This window comes from Sparassis crispa, assembly GCF_003851025.1.
Source record: "Sparassis crispa DNA, contig_000007F, whole genome shotgun sequence".
Classification (NCBI taxonomy): domain Eukaryota; kingdom Fungi; phylum Basidiomycota; class Agaricomycetes; order Polyporales; family Sparassidaceae; genus Sparassis; species Sparassis crispa.
In genome coordinates, this window is record NW_020939754.1 from 715,452 (window position 1) to 730,878 (window position 15,427).

At 41.1% G+C, this 15,427-nt stretch overlaps 2 protein-coding genes across 2 annotated transcripts; one reads left to right on the plus strand and one right to left on the minus strand.

Annotated features, from left to right (window-relative positions):
- Positions 1 to 465: 465 nt before the first annotated feature.
- Positions 466 to 1,383, minus strand: SCP_0802430 (hypothetical protein; the record flags this gene model as incomplete). The annotated part of the gene is made up of 4 exons (XM_027760833.1): positions 466 to 698; positions 764 to 1,016; positions 1,169 to 1,221; positions 1,278 to 1,383. 4 exons carry the CDS (start codon positions 1,381 to 1,383, stop codon positions 466 to 468), a joined length of 645 nt encoding a protein of 214 aa, XP_027616634.1.
- A 2,343-nt stretch (positions 1,384 to 3,726) lies between these two features.
- SCP_0802440 (hypothetical protein) lies at positions 3,727 to 4,107 on the plus strand (the record flags this gene model as incomplete). The annotated part of the gene is made up of 1 exon (XM_027760834.1): positions 3,727 to 4,107. The coding sequence occupies one exon, from the start codon at positions 3,727 to 3,729 to the stop codon at positions 4,105 to 4,107; it is 381 nt and encodes a 126-aa protein (XP_027616635.1).
- Between the last annotated feature and the right edge of the window lie 11,320 nt (positions 4,108 to 15,427).

Here is a 15,427-nt window from a genome sequence, read left to right on the forward strand (position 1 = left end):
CCTTGCTGCATGCATCATACATGCCATGCACAGACACACAAAAGTGCATCAGGAAGACCTCACAAGTCTGGACAAAGCTCAAAAAAAAGCACAAAGGCCAGATGTAATCCGGCCATTTTGAGGAAATTCTGGCATTTTCTACCAGACATTTTTGCTCAATTTCCGGATTTTGAGATCTGATGTTGTCTCCCATATTTAAAGATCCTGGTTGATCATGTACGACCTTCAGATGAACAATGTGAAGGTAATCATCAGTGGCAATGTTGCAGCATGATGTGGTGAATTGATGGGAGGGACTTACACGATGTCAAGAAGAAACCAGCAGATGCACATTCTAATGAAGATCCGAAAGTGCCGCCACTTCAAGAAATAATGCACGAAGTCTATCAATGCATCATGCATCACATCGATGTTAGCCCACACCAGAGGATCAACGATGCATATCAGTAAAATGGCCGTGTCTGGCTACTGCCTGTGGGGGCAGCGCAGGAGAGGTGGGCTGGGTGCCGTGAGACTGCACATCTGTTCAGTGATGCTATTTTCTGGGCTGGCCTTCTTCTTGAGCACGTTGATCAACTCCATCTCAATGTCTGCATTCTTCTGCGATGCCTCAAATTGCTTCGACTCAGGGAGGGTAAGGCACTGGTAGAGCATGCTGAACATGGGGATGAGTGAAAGGCCAACTAAAATATGCCATACTGAGTGTATGAATCATCACTGATCAATTTTCTGGGGATCACAATGAAGGATGTGCACTACTCACTGCCGTCAACCTTGCTCATCTCATCTTCGACCTCCACGACATGCTTGTAGCATGCAAGCATGATGATAACAGCAATGCCACCGATGAGTGAACCCCAGCCCTGGTTGACAAGTATATACACAAGCAGAATATGCTCCGGCAGTGCAGTCGCTTGCCATGGAGGTGGACATGGGGTGGCCACTGCCAATGCCAATGCCGAGGAGACTACGAAAGACGGATAGCCAGATGAGAGAACCTGAGGCGGAGAGGTCAACTAATGCAGATTCATGAGCCAGGACTGAACTGCAGTGCAGAGCATATGCATCAGTGGGGTCAATGACACATGGGGTAGTAGCGAAAATGATAAGCATAAGTTCCTTCCAGTCTTCGAAGAACACACACTTAGTCACACAACCACGAACGTACCACTACAATGAACTCATAGACAGCCTTCTGACCCAAGTAGTCAGCGTAGTAACCTGGGGAAAGTGTCTTTAGATGATGACAAAGATGTGGTATAGCCGATGCAATGAACTGAAGATGAACTGGCCAATGACACTGCCTATGTTTTTGCTAACCTTGAGGAAGCCTTGAAGACTGGCTGGGGGGACTGCACCATTGTAAAGGCGATATTGAAGCATGGTAGAGACCGGTGAAGGGACGCAGAGCACGCTGAGGTGGGAATCACATCTGCGAAGCGGTCTCACATTTTGGAGATACTACAGGGTGCTACACGACCGACCCTAGTCCGACAACAGTTGGAAGCTGGTTATTGGAGGAGGGCACACTACGAGCCTGAATGCTACTTCCAATTCCTTGACTATGATCTGCAACCATCTCAAAGTACCATCCACCAGCTCGCGTCTATCAGTGATTCCACGCATGACATCGTACAGTTCGCGGGCCACGTTGCGCAATGTCTCAACCTAAAGGTGCAAGGTCCTGATGGTGATAAAAGCTGAGGAACACGATTCCAGGAAAATAGGGACAGGACGACCGTGCACCAATGTCAGGGAGACCATCCGGCGGGTGGCCTAAACCAAAGTTCTCGCGGACAGCGGGGTCGTCATACAGAACACGGGCAGTCAAACCATGAGGAATGACTGCAGGAAGGTGATCCGCAATTCGAGGTATCATTCAACGACCACCTTCTATAGTGCGAGCTGTTGCCAGGTGTATTTCCACTTGGGCCAGGACAGGGATATCGCGCGGAAGGGGTAGGATGATCCCCATGCTGGCCGCTTCAGACTGGGCTTGGACCATAAAGACCTGAGGGACATGTGAGGGTCAGACAGCGAAGGATCATATGCTCGTGGGGGCCTCACCAGCAGGACGTGCATCCAGACCACCCATGCTTTCCATAGGATCGGATCGAAGGGCTCAGTAAAGATCTCAATGCGAAGAAGAGCTTCTGCAAGGGTGTATTTGTGAAGGATGACACTGGCGTCCACGGATAGGAGATTGAGTTTAGGATGGGAGATGCCTCCGAGATGGGCGGGTCCTTATTAGGCGCTCGGGCGGGTTCGGTGATGGAGGATCCCTCGGAATGAGTAGGAGTGTGAGCGGACGGGATATGGCGTGATGGGCAGTGATTCAGTGGAGTGATTGTTAAGCAAAGGCGGGCAGTATCAGGAGGGCAGGAAAGGTCAGGACCAGTTAAGTATGATGGCAGGGGAAGAAGTCGGGAGAGAACTGATCGTCCCAGAAGGTACGCTTGCAAAAAGCCTCATTCACATTCTCATCCCATCCAGTTAGTGCGTCTTTGGGCAGTCTTGCATTTGTGCGTTTTCTGGGCAGTCTTGCATTTCTGCATTTCAGTGTTCTCCTTAGAGCAGTGCGATTTTACCCCGATGTGTTTCCAGCGATTATTGCGACTACAGAGATTTTCCTAGCTACGCTTTCGGGACACCCACCTCATACCTCTGGAATAGACTCTTCTCCTTCATTGCATCTCAGACCCCACACGGACTTGATTCCGCTCGTACTCCTCCTTTCCGGCTTGCGACAGAACTACAATCACATCACCGGCTAGCGGCAGTGATGTGTCAGAGATGGTGATGAAGAAAGATAAAAATGTGTGCCCATATTGATCGGAACAAGCATGAACCATCTAAGAAAAACCCAACCTGCACGAGATAGTGGTGAGTCGGTGACTGGTCAGATGACAGGTGGAAGCAGTCAGAAATCTTGCCACATGTATGGTGTTATTTGTGTGGGACAAATACATTGCTGTGAAATCACGAACAGCGACGCCCAAGGGGGGCCTAGCCGAATCAGCCGGCGAAACAACCCTTAGGTGACACCCCCTTAATCGATCCCCGGGGTCCTGGCTCTGAACTCTTGGAGGCAGTTTTGCCTAACTCTCGAATGGCAAGCCCAATTCTCAGAATTTCATTTATCACTGCATGATCTGCGATAAAATATACTTACTCAAGCTTCTCCAATTGTCAGCGCTTTCAAAGCTGTGAGTGAAAAGGGTCAGAGGTGAAGACATTCAATGACTTCTTATCAGCAAGGTCTTATCAGCAAGGTCGACTTCATCTTATCAGCGTGTTCTTTACCTTACCTGCCGCATTCTAGGTCTTATTACACCATCCATCTGATCTTATCAGCCAGGGTAAGGTCTCTTTGGTACTCGGGGTCCGTTCCTTAACTCTTGAGGGTAGGTTTTAGGAAATTCTCTGACCTGGTGCCCCTTAGCGACGCTTCAAGTTCTATCTCTCACCTTGACATCACCAGGTATACGCTGAGACTCAGGGATCTTCGGGTCCAGGAGTTGGCACAGGTAAAGTGATGCTCAAGGTGGATCCGAAATTATCTCGTAAGCCCCGCCATCTACCAATCCATCTGGTGGCCGTGCTTGGCCATTGCCCATGCACTATTGCATAACCCCACTGTACCAATTCTTGGTGAGTTTTACTTGGGTGTTTTTAGTGAAATGGCCACTGAACTGCAGGGTGGAATTCACAGATGAAGCCATCTCCATGCTGGATGTGATGTCATGCATTTTGGTGTTCGAAGTCATCAAGCTATGGCACCAGAACATGAATACAATTGTGATTACATACGATCTCTCTCAAATTGATTCCGAAGATTTCGTATACATGCTCAAAGACGGCACCGTTGCTGAGCAGGGGTACCACAATAAACTCAAGTCCTTCCCTAATCAGTTCTCTCAGGTGCTCCTGCTCCAGAGTGCAACCCGTTGTTTTCAGGAGAAGGTCGAGGAGATGCTGGTGCCAATTCTGGTTGAGGTGATCCTCGAGCAACAGGACATGGAGAAGCAGGAGGAGCTTGAGGATGTCAAATGCAGCACACGTGCATTGAAGCACCAGAGTGTCGTGCACTCAACTGCCACCCGCTAATGGTGAGCAACTGAATGTTCAATGTCATTGTGGAGCTTACCAGGCCAGCCAACCCGTCATCTCCAGTGGTAGTCTCCAGCCATGAGGCTCGCACAAAGAGTTGGTTTGTCCCTCTTGAGACATGTCTGGAAGAGTTCCCAGTAGATGTCAGGAAGCAGGTGCATAGACAGACCTTGTATATTGACATTCTGATCCTGCCTCACCAGTGGTGGCCATTATTGTATAACAATACCCCAGTTACCTGGGGGAATTATTGTTCACTACTCACCAGTTATTGTCAATTGTCAAAGTTATTGTTAACAACAGTCTGAGAGGATTGTAATGCAATAACAAGTTGTACAAAACAACTTGCACTCAGCCAGACTTGAACCCTGATCTTCCGGACACATAAGCACATGCCGCACACACAATCTACCAACTGCTCCATTGAGTCATGTATTTTTCTTAGCCTTAATTCTCTATAAGGCTACTGCCTTCTCTAATATACATATTAGAATCTTTTGTAATAACTACTATATCCTGTTGTTACTGTTGCTTCTAAGAGTGATTGATGTCTCTGTTAATAAGTCTTTGAGTGCCTAATATTAAGCATTTCCTTTTTAGTTGAGTAAATATTCAAATAAGATTAAAACTGTAATATCAAAATTTGTAGATGTAATAAAGCTATTAGAAGGGTGAAATAAATAGAAAAATGTAGGTAAATAACTATTAGAAGCAACAGTAACAACAGGATATATAGTTATTATAAAAGATTCTAATATGTATATTAAAGAAGGCAATAGCTTTATATAGAATTGAGGCTAAGAAAAATACATGGCTCAATGGAGCAGTTGGTAGATTGTGTGTGCGGCATGTGCTTATATGTCCGAAAGACCAGGGTTTAAGCATGGCTGAGTGCAAGTTGTTTTGCACAACTTGTTATTGCATTACAATTTTCTCAGACTGTTGTTAACAAAAACTTTGACAATTGACAATAACTGGTGAGTAGTGAACAATGATTCCCCCAGGTAACTGGGGTATTGTTATACAAAAGTGGAAACCACAGCTGGATGACCTTCGATGCATAGGTGCCCTACCACCTCCTCCAGTCCCTTTCACCAACTCACCACCTTCCTCGGACATTGAACGGGCAGGCCATCTGGCATGAGGATGTGCCAGGCGACATAACCGAGGCCCCCACTTCAAACATGGGGCCCTCTTTCATCATCGTCGATCCTCGATGCATAGGCGTCCTACCATCTCCCCCAGTCCCTTCCCCCAACTCACCACCTTCCTTGGGCATTGCACAGGCAGGCCGCCTGGCATGAGGATGTGCCAGGTGACATAACCGAGGCTCCTGCTTCAAATGCGGGGCCCTCATTCATCATCAACAACCTTCAACATGCGATATCACCACCACCTCCCTGACCTCCTTCCCCCATCTCTCCACCTTCCTCGGCTATTGCACGGGCAGGCTGCCTGGCATGACCTCATGCCAGGTGATATAATCAAGGCCCCCACTTTAATCACGGGGGCTTTGTTCGTTGTTGTCGACCTTCGATGTGTAAGCACCCTACCACCTCTCCCGGTCCCTTCCCCCAACTCATCGCCTTCCTCGGGCATCGCATGGGCAGGCCGCCTGGCACGACCTCATGCCAGGTGACATAATTGAAGCCCCCGCTTCAAATGCAGGGCCCCCGTTCGTCTTCAATGACCTTCGACATGTGGCCTCCTCACCACCTCCCTGACCTTCTTCCCTCGTCTCTTCAACTTTCTCGGGCGTTGAATGGGCAGGCCGTTTGGGATGAAGATGTGCCAGGCCATGCAAACCAAGCCCCCATGCTTCAAATGACTTTAGATGCGTGGCCACCCTACCACCTCCTCCATTCCCTTCTGATCTCTCAACCTCCCTGAGGTGTTAAACATGCATGTTGCTGGGCATCAGGATGAGCCATAGAATGCAAATGACACCAAATGAGGCCTGTGCAGGCTGATCTCCTAGATATACAGCACCCCTGATTACATTGTGCCAGTACCTGTACAGTACACATTGATCAATATATACAGTTATCTATCGGTCCTTGAGACACTACTTGTGGGGAGTAGGCCACTGCTTTGCATGGCAGGAACGATTCCTGAGGTTCGATGTTCCTACCTTTCTCTCATCATCTAATTGTTCTCACATGCATTAATTATTTTGTATTACTCCTTAGTAGTTAATTACTTGTAAACAGTGGTTCATTGCATTGCCTAGCATGTTGTATATTCATTCAGTATCTATTTAAAGGTTTCATCATTTGTATTTACTCAAAACAGTTACTTTGGATGAAAATCTACTAAAATTTGATGTTATACTAATAAGTATAAAGCACTCAAGTCTTTCTTATTAGTGTATAAATTTTTGAAGCTCTGAAACTCTGTTTTTATTTCAACTAGATTTATGTAAAAATTCATTTTATACAGATACCAAAAAGAAATTAAGTATTAGAATGACTTATAATACTATTTAGATACTCTATTATTAATAACTGCATTTCAATCTTTTAGTATGCTATTTATATAACATTTTACTTACGAATATTTGGTAGTAGTACTGCATTAGTTCAGCATGCTATCTATATGTCTATACAAAAAAGTAACAAGAAAATGCTAGTGCTTTTTAAATTATATTAGCCTGTAATATTATTAAATGACTGGTATATTGATTAGTATAATATAGTAAGCTTCTAATAATATTATACTCTTGACTTACTTATAACACGTTATTTGATCGTAGTTTATAAAAATATTATAATAGTGCATTAGACTATGTGACACACTTTACAACAATAATATGTTATGTTATCAGATGAGTCTTATATGTTTGTCGTGTTGCCTATCATTTAATATCAGTCGATAATGTAGTATAATGTAGATAATAATTTATTTGTAGCTGAGTATCTCAGAGTAGAATTATCTAAAACATAGCTTTAAAATGATATTACTCTGTTCTTGTATCAAAACTATATAAGAACATTACTAAAAATTGTTAGTACACCCCTTCTAAAACTCACATTCAAAATTGCTTTAAAATGATACTATTATGTTGTTTTGCAAAAAGCATACAAAAACATTACTAAAAAGTGGCTAGTATGCATTTTAAAAGACTCAGTTGAAACATGGCTTTAAAATGCTGCTACTATGTTATTTTATAAAATTAATATAAAAACATTACTAAAAAGTGACTAGTATGTATTTTCAAAGATTCAGCTAAAAATGGCTTCAAAATAATATTACTATGTCATTTTATAAAATCTATATAAAAACATGACTAAAAAGTCATTAATATTTATTTTACAAGGATTACATTGATGACATGCACTTACTCCAAGGTAACTACCTGATAGAAGTTTCTTAGAATTTTAGATTCTATAGTCATGGCACAATTTTCCTTATACTTTTATACTTTTATGGATTTTTTTCAAAGTATTTGCTCTAATAGGCACCTGTTTGACAGCAAATATAAGTTAGGTCTCACGTGACTCAAATCATTTTCATCATATAAAAAATATCTAAAAGTGTTATATACAATAGTCTACTATGTAATCAGATTTTCAGTATGATATCTAATATCAGATTGTAAGTGCCTCACAGTAGTCTGATAAATGTGTAGTGGAACATTGTAGGACACTTACTACATAGTATTAAATGGCACACTAGGAGTTAGTAGAGAATACAATAACAATTTCTTGCATAGATTTAAATATATTGTTGTAGGCACATTAGTAACAGTTTCTAGGGTCATTTTTTGTAGTGATTCTTATAGGCACATTGGTAACAGTTTCTAGTGTCATTTTTTGTCATGATTCTTATAGGCACATTGGTAACAATTTTTGTAGTAATTCTTGTAGGCACATTAGTAACAGTTTCTAGGGTCATTTTTTGTAGTGATTCTTATCGGCACCTTGGTAACAGTTTTTAGGGTCATTTTTTGTAGTTATTCTTATTGACACACCTTTTTACAGTTTCTAGGGTTATTTTTTGTAGTTATTCTTATAGGCACATTTTTAACAAATGCTGGTGTCATGTTTTGTAGTGATGATTCTTACGTATTAAGAGTCAGTAGATGAATTTGTAAACTACTATAAGGCTCTTATAAACTCATATCACTCAGTGTAGTCGAATGTTGTAAAATGCTTACTAGACATTATTGTATGACATACTAGGAGTCAGTAGAAAATATAATGGTCTATTCATGGTTTGTAAGGGGTATATTAGCATTTAGTAGATTATATGGTAGATTGTTGTAAGACTCCTACAAACTGATACTAGATGCCCTTTCAGACTATTGTAAGATCTTACAAATAAATACTAGGTGACATATCAGGCTATATAAGGTCAGTACAATGCTGAGAAACTTGCTAAAAGTTAGTAAACTATGTAGTAAGATATTGTAGGAGCTTACTAGACATTATCAGTTCACATTATAGGGTGTTATAAGGCCTCTACGAAACATAATAGGTAGTATATCAATTGTGTGAGTTGATAAGGGCCATACTATTAGTAGTCTACAAAGTCGCCTACTGCCTCATAGTATATTGTCTAGTAATGTTCAGCAAGTCAACAACACCCTACTATACTGGTTCCTAATAGTTTCTATAATATCAGTTTGTAATGAGCTTACAATACTCGGAAATGTTCCCTGGCATCACTTTGGAAAAATCATCAGTAACCTTCAATAGTCTCTAGGAATCTCTTGTAAGTATGTGAGTTTATAAGGGCCTTATAATAGTTAGATATGTCATCTAGTATCAGTTTATAAGATGCTTACAACAGTTTAGTATACCACTTAGTATCCATTGGTAGGAGCCTTACAGTAGCCTACAAAGGGATATATTGACTTCTAGCATGTTGTATAGTAACACTTAGTAAGCCTCCTACAATGTCATTTATTGAGTTCTAGTACACCCCCTAGAATTAGTTTGTAAGGGCCTCATAATATTCTGATATGTCATCTAGTTTATGTTGTAAAGGCCTTATAATAGTTTAAAATGTCACCTAGTATGGGTTTGTAAACACCTTAGAATTGTTGTCATAACCTGCACTTATACCCAAACTCCGAGCCTATAGTGCTTAAAAGCTGCCTTACAACAGTTACTAATGAAGCTAATAACTTGGAAGTCAAGCTCTGGTAAATGGCTCTTTAGTCCAGAAACAAAAGTGCTGACTTTGAACATTTTTCTGCATTTAGTAATTCTTCAGCCACCAGAGCGCTGAGAACGAAAAAAGTGTCGATGTGCTCGATTTTTTGAATCTAATCTCCGAGCACTATCCTCTGAAGTAGAGGCATACAAGATTAGCCGAGCACGGCGTCTCGGTGGGCAGGTCAGTGCACTTTCCTGTCTCACTTCCAAGTTTCGCTGCTCCGCGCGAGGAGCAGGTATCGCTGTTTCCGAATATGGATACAGGGCGCAGGAAGTACTCGGCCACCTCGAAGACCGGTATCTGCGCTTCGTCGATTAGACTGGTGAAATCAACATTTTATTAAACACCGACACATCGACGCTTTTTTCGTTGTCCGCTCAAACCTTAACCAATTTAAGCAAGTCTTGGTTCCCACACTTTCAGCCAAACTTGCAAGGCCTGTATCTTACTCAATTCTACTTGGATTTTGATGAATCAAGTAGGCATTCTGACCAGTCTGTTGAGCTTAATCTGATGGTATCACTTTCAGAACACAGGAATCACTTTCTGCAGTGCTACAATTCATTTTGGCTCAAAGCACTTGTTTTCACACATCTAGCCAAACTTGTCAGGCTTGTAGTTCACTCAATTCTGCTCGGATTTGAATAAAACCGGTAGGCATTCTGACCGAATTTTCAAGCTGAATCTGACGGTGTTACTCTTAGAATATCAGGATCACTTGCTGGAGTGCTACAATTCATTTTCTCAGTTTTCTCTCACTTCTGCTTGTGTCTTTAATGCACACTGCTTGTAAAAAATAAGACGCCCAATCTAACATGTTTATGTGCATTTTAGAATCATTCACAAATTTTTCTGGCATTAAGACAATTTTCTACACTTCACACTAAGCATTCCAATTCAAAACTGAGCTATCTCAGCTAGTTTTACTCAGATTTACTTGAATTAAGGGAGCATTATGCTCCATTTCCTTCACAGATTTCAATGGTACTGCTTTTCCTGTGTTGGAATTAGTATGTGCTTCTATAATTTCACTGACAATGATGCATTAGTTTTCTGTGGCTGTTGTGGCACTTCTATTAATTACTATTTGTGCAAGTCGCATTGGTTTTTACTACAATCACTTTGAAAGACCGACTGTATGCAAGATGTAGTACAGTAACAACTGGCACTACAAAGTTTGTAGTTAAACTCTAGACCTAACCCAGGACTAGGGGCATCTGATGTATACAAATTTGTATTGAAAAGTCGTTCTCACGAGGGCACTTGAACATGTCCCTCAGAATTTGGCCGAAGGCCGATCCCAAGAACGATTCCTTCATACCTTAGGAATCGTAACCACTCCTTGAGACACTTAGCTTTTTCTCACTCACTTTTCCACATTTTGCCTCGGAGTTTTTTTGTACATGTATTAGTACTATGTGACATACTCCTACAAAAATATTGGAGACTAGATTTGCCTGGATGGTTTCTGAGAGCTGGAAAGATGTGAAAATGACTCAAAGCCCAAATTTCTTGTGCAAGGTCCTGAGCTTCTCTGGGCTCACAAAAATAAAAGAACCTTCACAAGTCTACTGAATAACATTCAACTTGATGCCTAAATGCATTGCAAGGGGATCAAGCTGGAGAGAAACATATAAATGCACTTTAGAGCATCCTTGAGACAGGTTGACGCAGCGCCAGGTGTCATATCACATCTCTAAAAAAGAATTTGTCAGCCAAACCATTCCAAATCAGACAAGAATTGATGAGATGTCACACTGTGGTAAAACCACTAATAACGAGTTTTGCAACTGATTCCACTCCAGGCAGATGTACACTTGGTGGATAGAGCTCAAAATTTATGATCATATAAGAAGAAGTATGTAGAATTCATAATCTTCACTCTGATCTAAGATTAGAGGAGGGGTGAGTGTTTGCCAGGTTTAAGAAGATTTGGGTGTCTCAAGGACCGTTAGATGACTGTATTAGTCTGTCATTTGCTTTTGTATTTTTGTATAATTCACTTTTTTTTTTCCCTGTTTTCCTGCCTTGAATACATATTTTGTGAATAACAACAAACCTTAAAAGGTAACCTGATTTAGTGGCTTATATTCCATGATCGACTACTTTCTGCAATTGCCACCATGACTTTATCTTTAGAGATTCTCTGTATGGTGCTTGAGGAGGTGGTGATTCCTTGGTCTGATCTAGACGATAATACAAAATATTGGCAGCTCTCCCTTTGAACTGTGGATCCCTTTTTCTACCGCGAGGTGACACCTCCACCTGCAGCCATTTACATCACTAGTGCAGACTCTCTTCAGGAGCTCTTTCACGACATCATTACTTTCGAAACGACTTGCTGTCGCTGTTCCCTTGTGTATGGTGACATCATGAGCAATCAATGAACCCACCAAAACTTCCTTGACATCTATCTGCTCCAGATCGAGTGCGATCTCAGCATCATTGGTCAGGGCTTGGCACAGATGGCAGTTAGACTTATGGGTCGCCTTTCTGAGCTGAACTACATCATTGGGGACAGCCATGTCCTGTCGCAGGGGGATGTCATTGTAGATCACTTGATATCCTGGTGGCCAGAGAACCAATGTCCTCTCGAATGCTTTCGTTTGTATGACTACTGACAGTTGGTGATTTTGTGAGTAGCATTATAAATACGATGACATTGACATGGCTAATACTTATTATAGAATGATATCACCCAGCTTACAGCATCAACTCCTTGAACAAATCCTCTTTTTCTCATTCATCTTGCAAAATGTCGTCATCTTTGAATGGTCGCCATCAACTCACGACTTTTTGCATATCCCATTCCACTTCTACCAGCCACCATTTCTGAACTCCCTGCCTTCTTTGCAACCAGTACTTTCGACTACAAAGGTCGAAAGCGTGATCTAGCATGTACATGGTACAATGCTATACCCTCATTATGACGAATCTTCCTATCTTATGCTGGCTGAGATCCCCTGGATGTGTGGAGTTCAGATAGAGAGTCTCATGGGAAAAAAGTGTTGGTGCAGCATACAATTGGTGAGAGGTTTGAAGTTATAGAGGCTTTGGACTCTAGCCTGTATGAGGGACATCGATATGATCCTCATCCCTTTGATAGACAAGATCACACAAAGGTGTATCCCGATTCTTACGATTTGAATTCACAGATGGAATGGTCTAAGGTAAATGTGCTTGTCATCAGAAGATAATGTATGCTCGGAGAGTAGACATCGAACATAACTTTTTTCTTCTATTCTTCCTTTTCCCTCCATTTTTCTCATGTACACAGAGATTACAATTCCTGAGGTACGAAGAGAATCGTTCTTATATGCGGTGGGCCTTTGGAGGCTGAGGTGAACTGTGATGCACTTTTCCCCAAACTGTGGGAAAATCTCAAAGATAGAACTTAGCTACAAACATTCTAATGGCTCTTCTTGCCCAACTACAAATTGATTATAGGTGGACATTCAAAACAGTTGTATTGAAAACCGGCGCGACTTGTATAAATAACCATCAACAGATGCCTGGCTGCAGCACTTAGATTAGATAACAGATAACAGCTCTATTTTAGAGAACATTGAAATTACATTCTACGAAGTGTTGTACTGAGTTCAATGCATTGTAACTATCATCATTAAATTGAAACCAAAAAGTAGACCTAGTTAGCACCCTAAAACATTCAATTTCATTAAGATTTGAGTAACAAACCACTTTTGCAATACTAAGGTAAACGGCAAGAATGCCTGCTTAGTCAGTTTCCTAATTTGGGAACTGAAGTACCTAAAGTACCCATGATTGTCTAGGTCATATCTCTAATTTTTTCGCATTTTTCTGCCTGTTAAAAATATTTCTGACCTCAAAATACACTTGCCCAAATTGGGAAAGTCAGGAGTCTTTGAAGTTACGATTTCTGAGAAATGAAAAGAATCATTCTTACGATGGGACTTTGACGACATAATCCTAAAAAAGTATTATAATGATGCCTACATTCATTACATTACAAATAAGAATTACTACAAAAAATAACACTAGAAACTATTACAAATGTGCCTACAAGAATCACTACAAAAAATGTTACCAACGTGCCTATAAGAATCACTACAAAAAATGACACTAGAAACTGTTACAAATGTGCCTATAAGAATCATTACAAAAAATAGCACTAGAAACTGTAACAAATGTGCGTAAATGAATCACTACAAAAATTGACCCTAGAAACTATTACAAATGTGCCTACAAGAATCACTACAAAAAATAAGCCTAGAAACTGTTACAAATGTGCCTACAAGAATCACTACAAAAAATGTTACCAACGTGCCTATAAGAATCACTACAAAAAATGACACTAGAAACTGTTACAAACATGCATATAAGAATCACTACAAAAAATGAGACTAGAATCACCACAAAAAAATGACCTTAGAAACTGTTACAAATTTGCGTATAAGAATCACTACAAAAAATGACCCTAAGAATCATTACAAAATATGTTGCTAATGTGCCAATAAGAATCACTACAAAAAATGACCCTATAAACTGTTACAAATGTGCCTATAAGAATCACTACAAGAAATAGCACTAGAAACTTACAAATCTGTGTATAACAAGGCATTAAAATCTATACAAGAAAAATTTATTATATTATGTACTAACTTCTAGTATGTGATCTAATTATGTCGAGTAAGTGTCCTACAATATCCCATTATACTGCATAGTGTGAGTTTTAAAGAGCCTTACAATAGTTTACAAAGTCACCTACTGACTCTTAGTATATTGTCTAGTAATATTCAGTAAGTCAACAATAACCTATTATGCTGGTTCCTAATGTACTCATTACTATCAGTTTGTAATAAGCTTACAACAGTCACCTGGTATCACTTTGTAAGAGTCTTCAGTAACCTATAGTAGTGTTCTAGTACACTATCTGTAAGATGCTTACAATAGTCGAGTATACCATTATCTGCTAGTTGATGATTACAATACACTACAAAGTGTTATATTGACCTCCTATTATGTTGTCTAGTAATGTTTAGTAAGCCTTCTACAACATCTTATTATGCCATTTATTAAATTCTGGTACACCCTCTAGTATTGGTTTGTAAGAACCTTAGAATGACCTATAAGACTGCCTAGTTACCACTATAATGGCATGCTATACTGTCTACTGACACCTAGGATGACATCTAGTATGAGTTTCCAAGGACCTTACATCATGTCACAATTTTTCTGGTATTTCTGCGATTTTTTTGGATTTTATTGTAAGTGTTTGCTCCAGCCACAAGTCACGTTTCACACGGGCGTTAACGAGACGACAAAAACTCGCGCTGCCACATGATGCAGCACGAGTTTTTGTCTCACCAACGCCCAAATAGGCGCTGTGGCGCGAAACTCGAGTGACATGTGACAAGTGTGGCTGGAAGTACTTTCAGCCAAACTTGTAAGGCTTGTGGTTCACTTAATTCTGCTCAGATTTTGATGACCCTGGTACACCTCCACACTTTCCGCACGTGTAAACCAGATTTTTGGTCCATGTGGCACATCCAAGTAATCCTTCAGGTGGTCATCGGACTGACATGTGCGATGCACGTTTACTGAAAAATGTACCCAGGATGCGTACATGGCCAGATGTATGCCTGGTTGGAGCTCCAGGTGAGGTGCAGGTGCGGAGACATCCTCGGCGTTGATACAAACCCATCGCAGTGTTCCCTGTAATATCGTCGATAGAGCATATTGTAGAATTTATTATATACGGTGTTGAGTCCATCGGATAATGACATTGGTGCGTCAATGTCGAATCGCTGCGCTCCGTCATCACCAGACATATTGCAGGTGTGTCGCGCAGTCAAAACATCGGCCATAAAATCCATAATATTACGAGCATATATGTACGATACACTGAGCGATCTATTGCATTCAACGCATACATACGGAATCCACGTTAGCTGGCTGCGACAACGGTGCTCACAGTCTGCAACCAAGCCATCGGCGAGACGTCAGTGATGAGTTTATGGACCTCTTGTTCATCGTGTGTCTGTGCATATTTCTGGAGGTCTTTGTCAATGAACCACTTCATAGCTCTGCAATACACAACATCAGCTATCCAATACACACCAGAATAAGCAGTTTGGATGCACTGAGAAGCAGCAATTGCATCACCACCAGCGTCTTC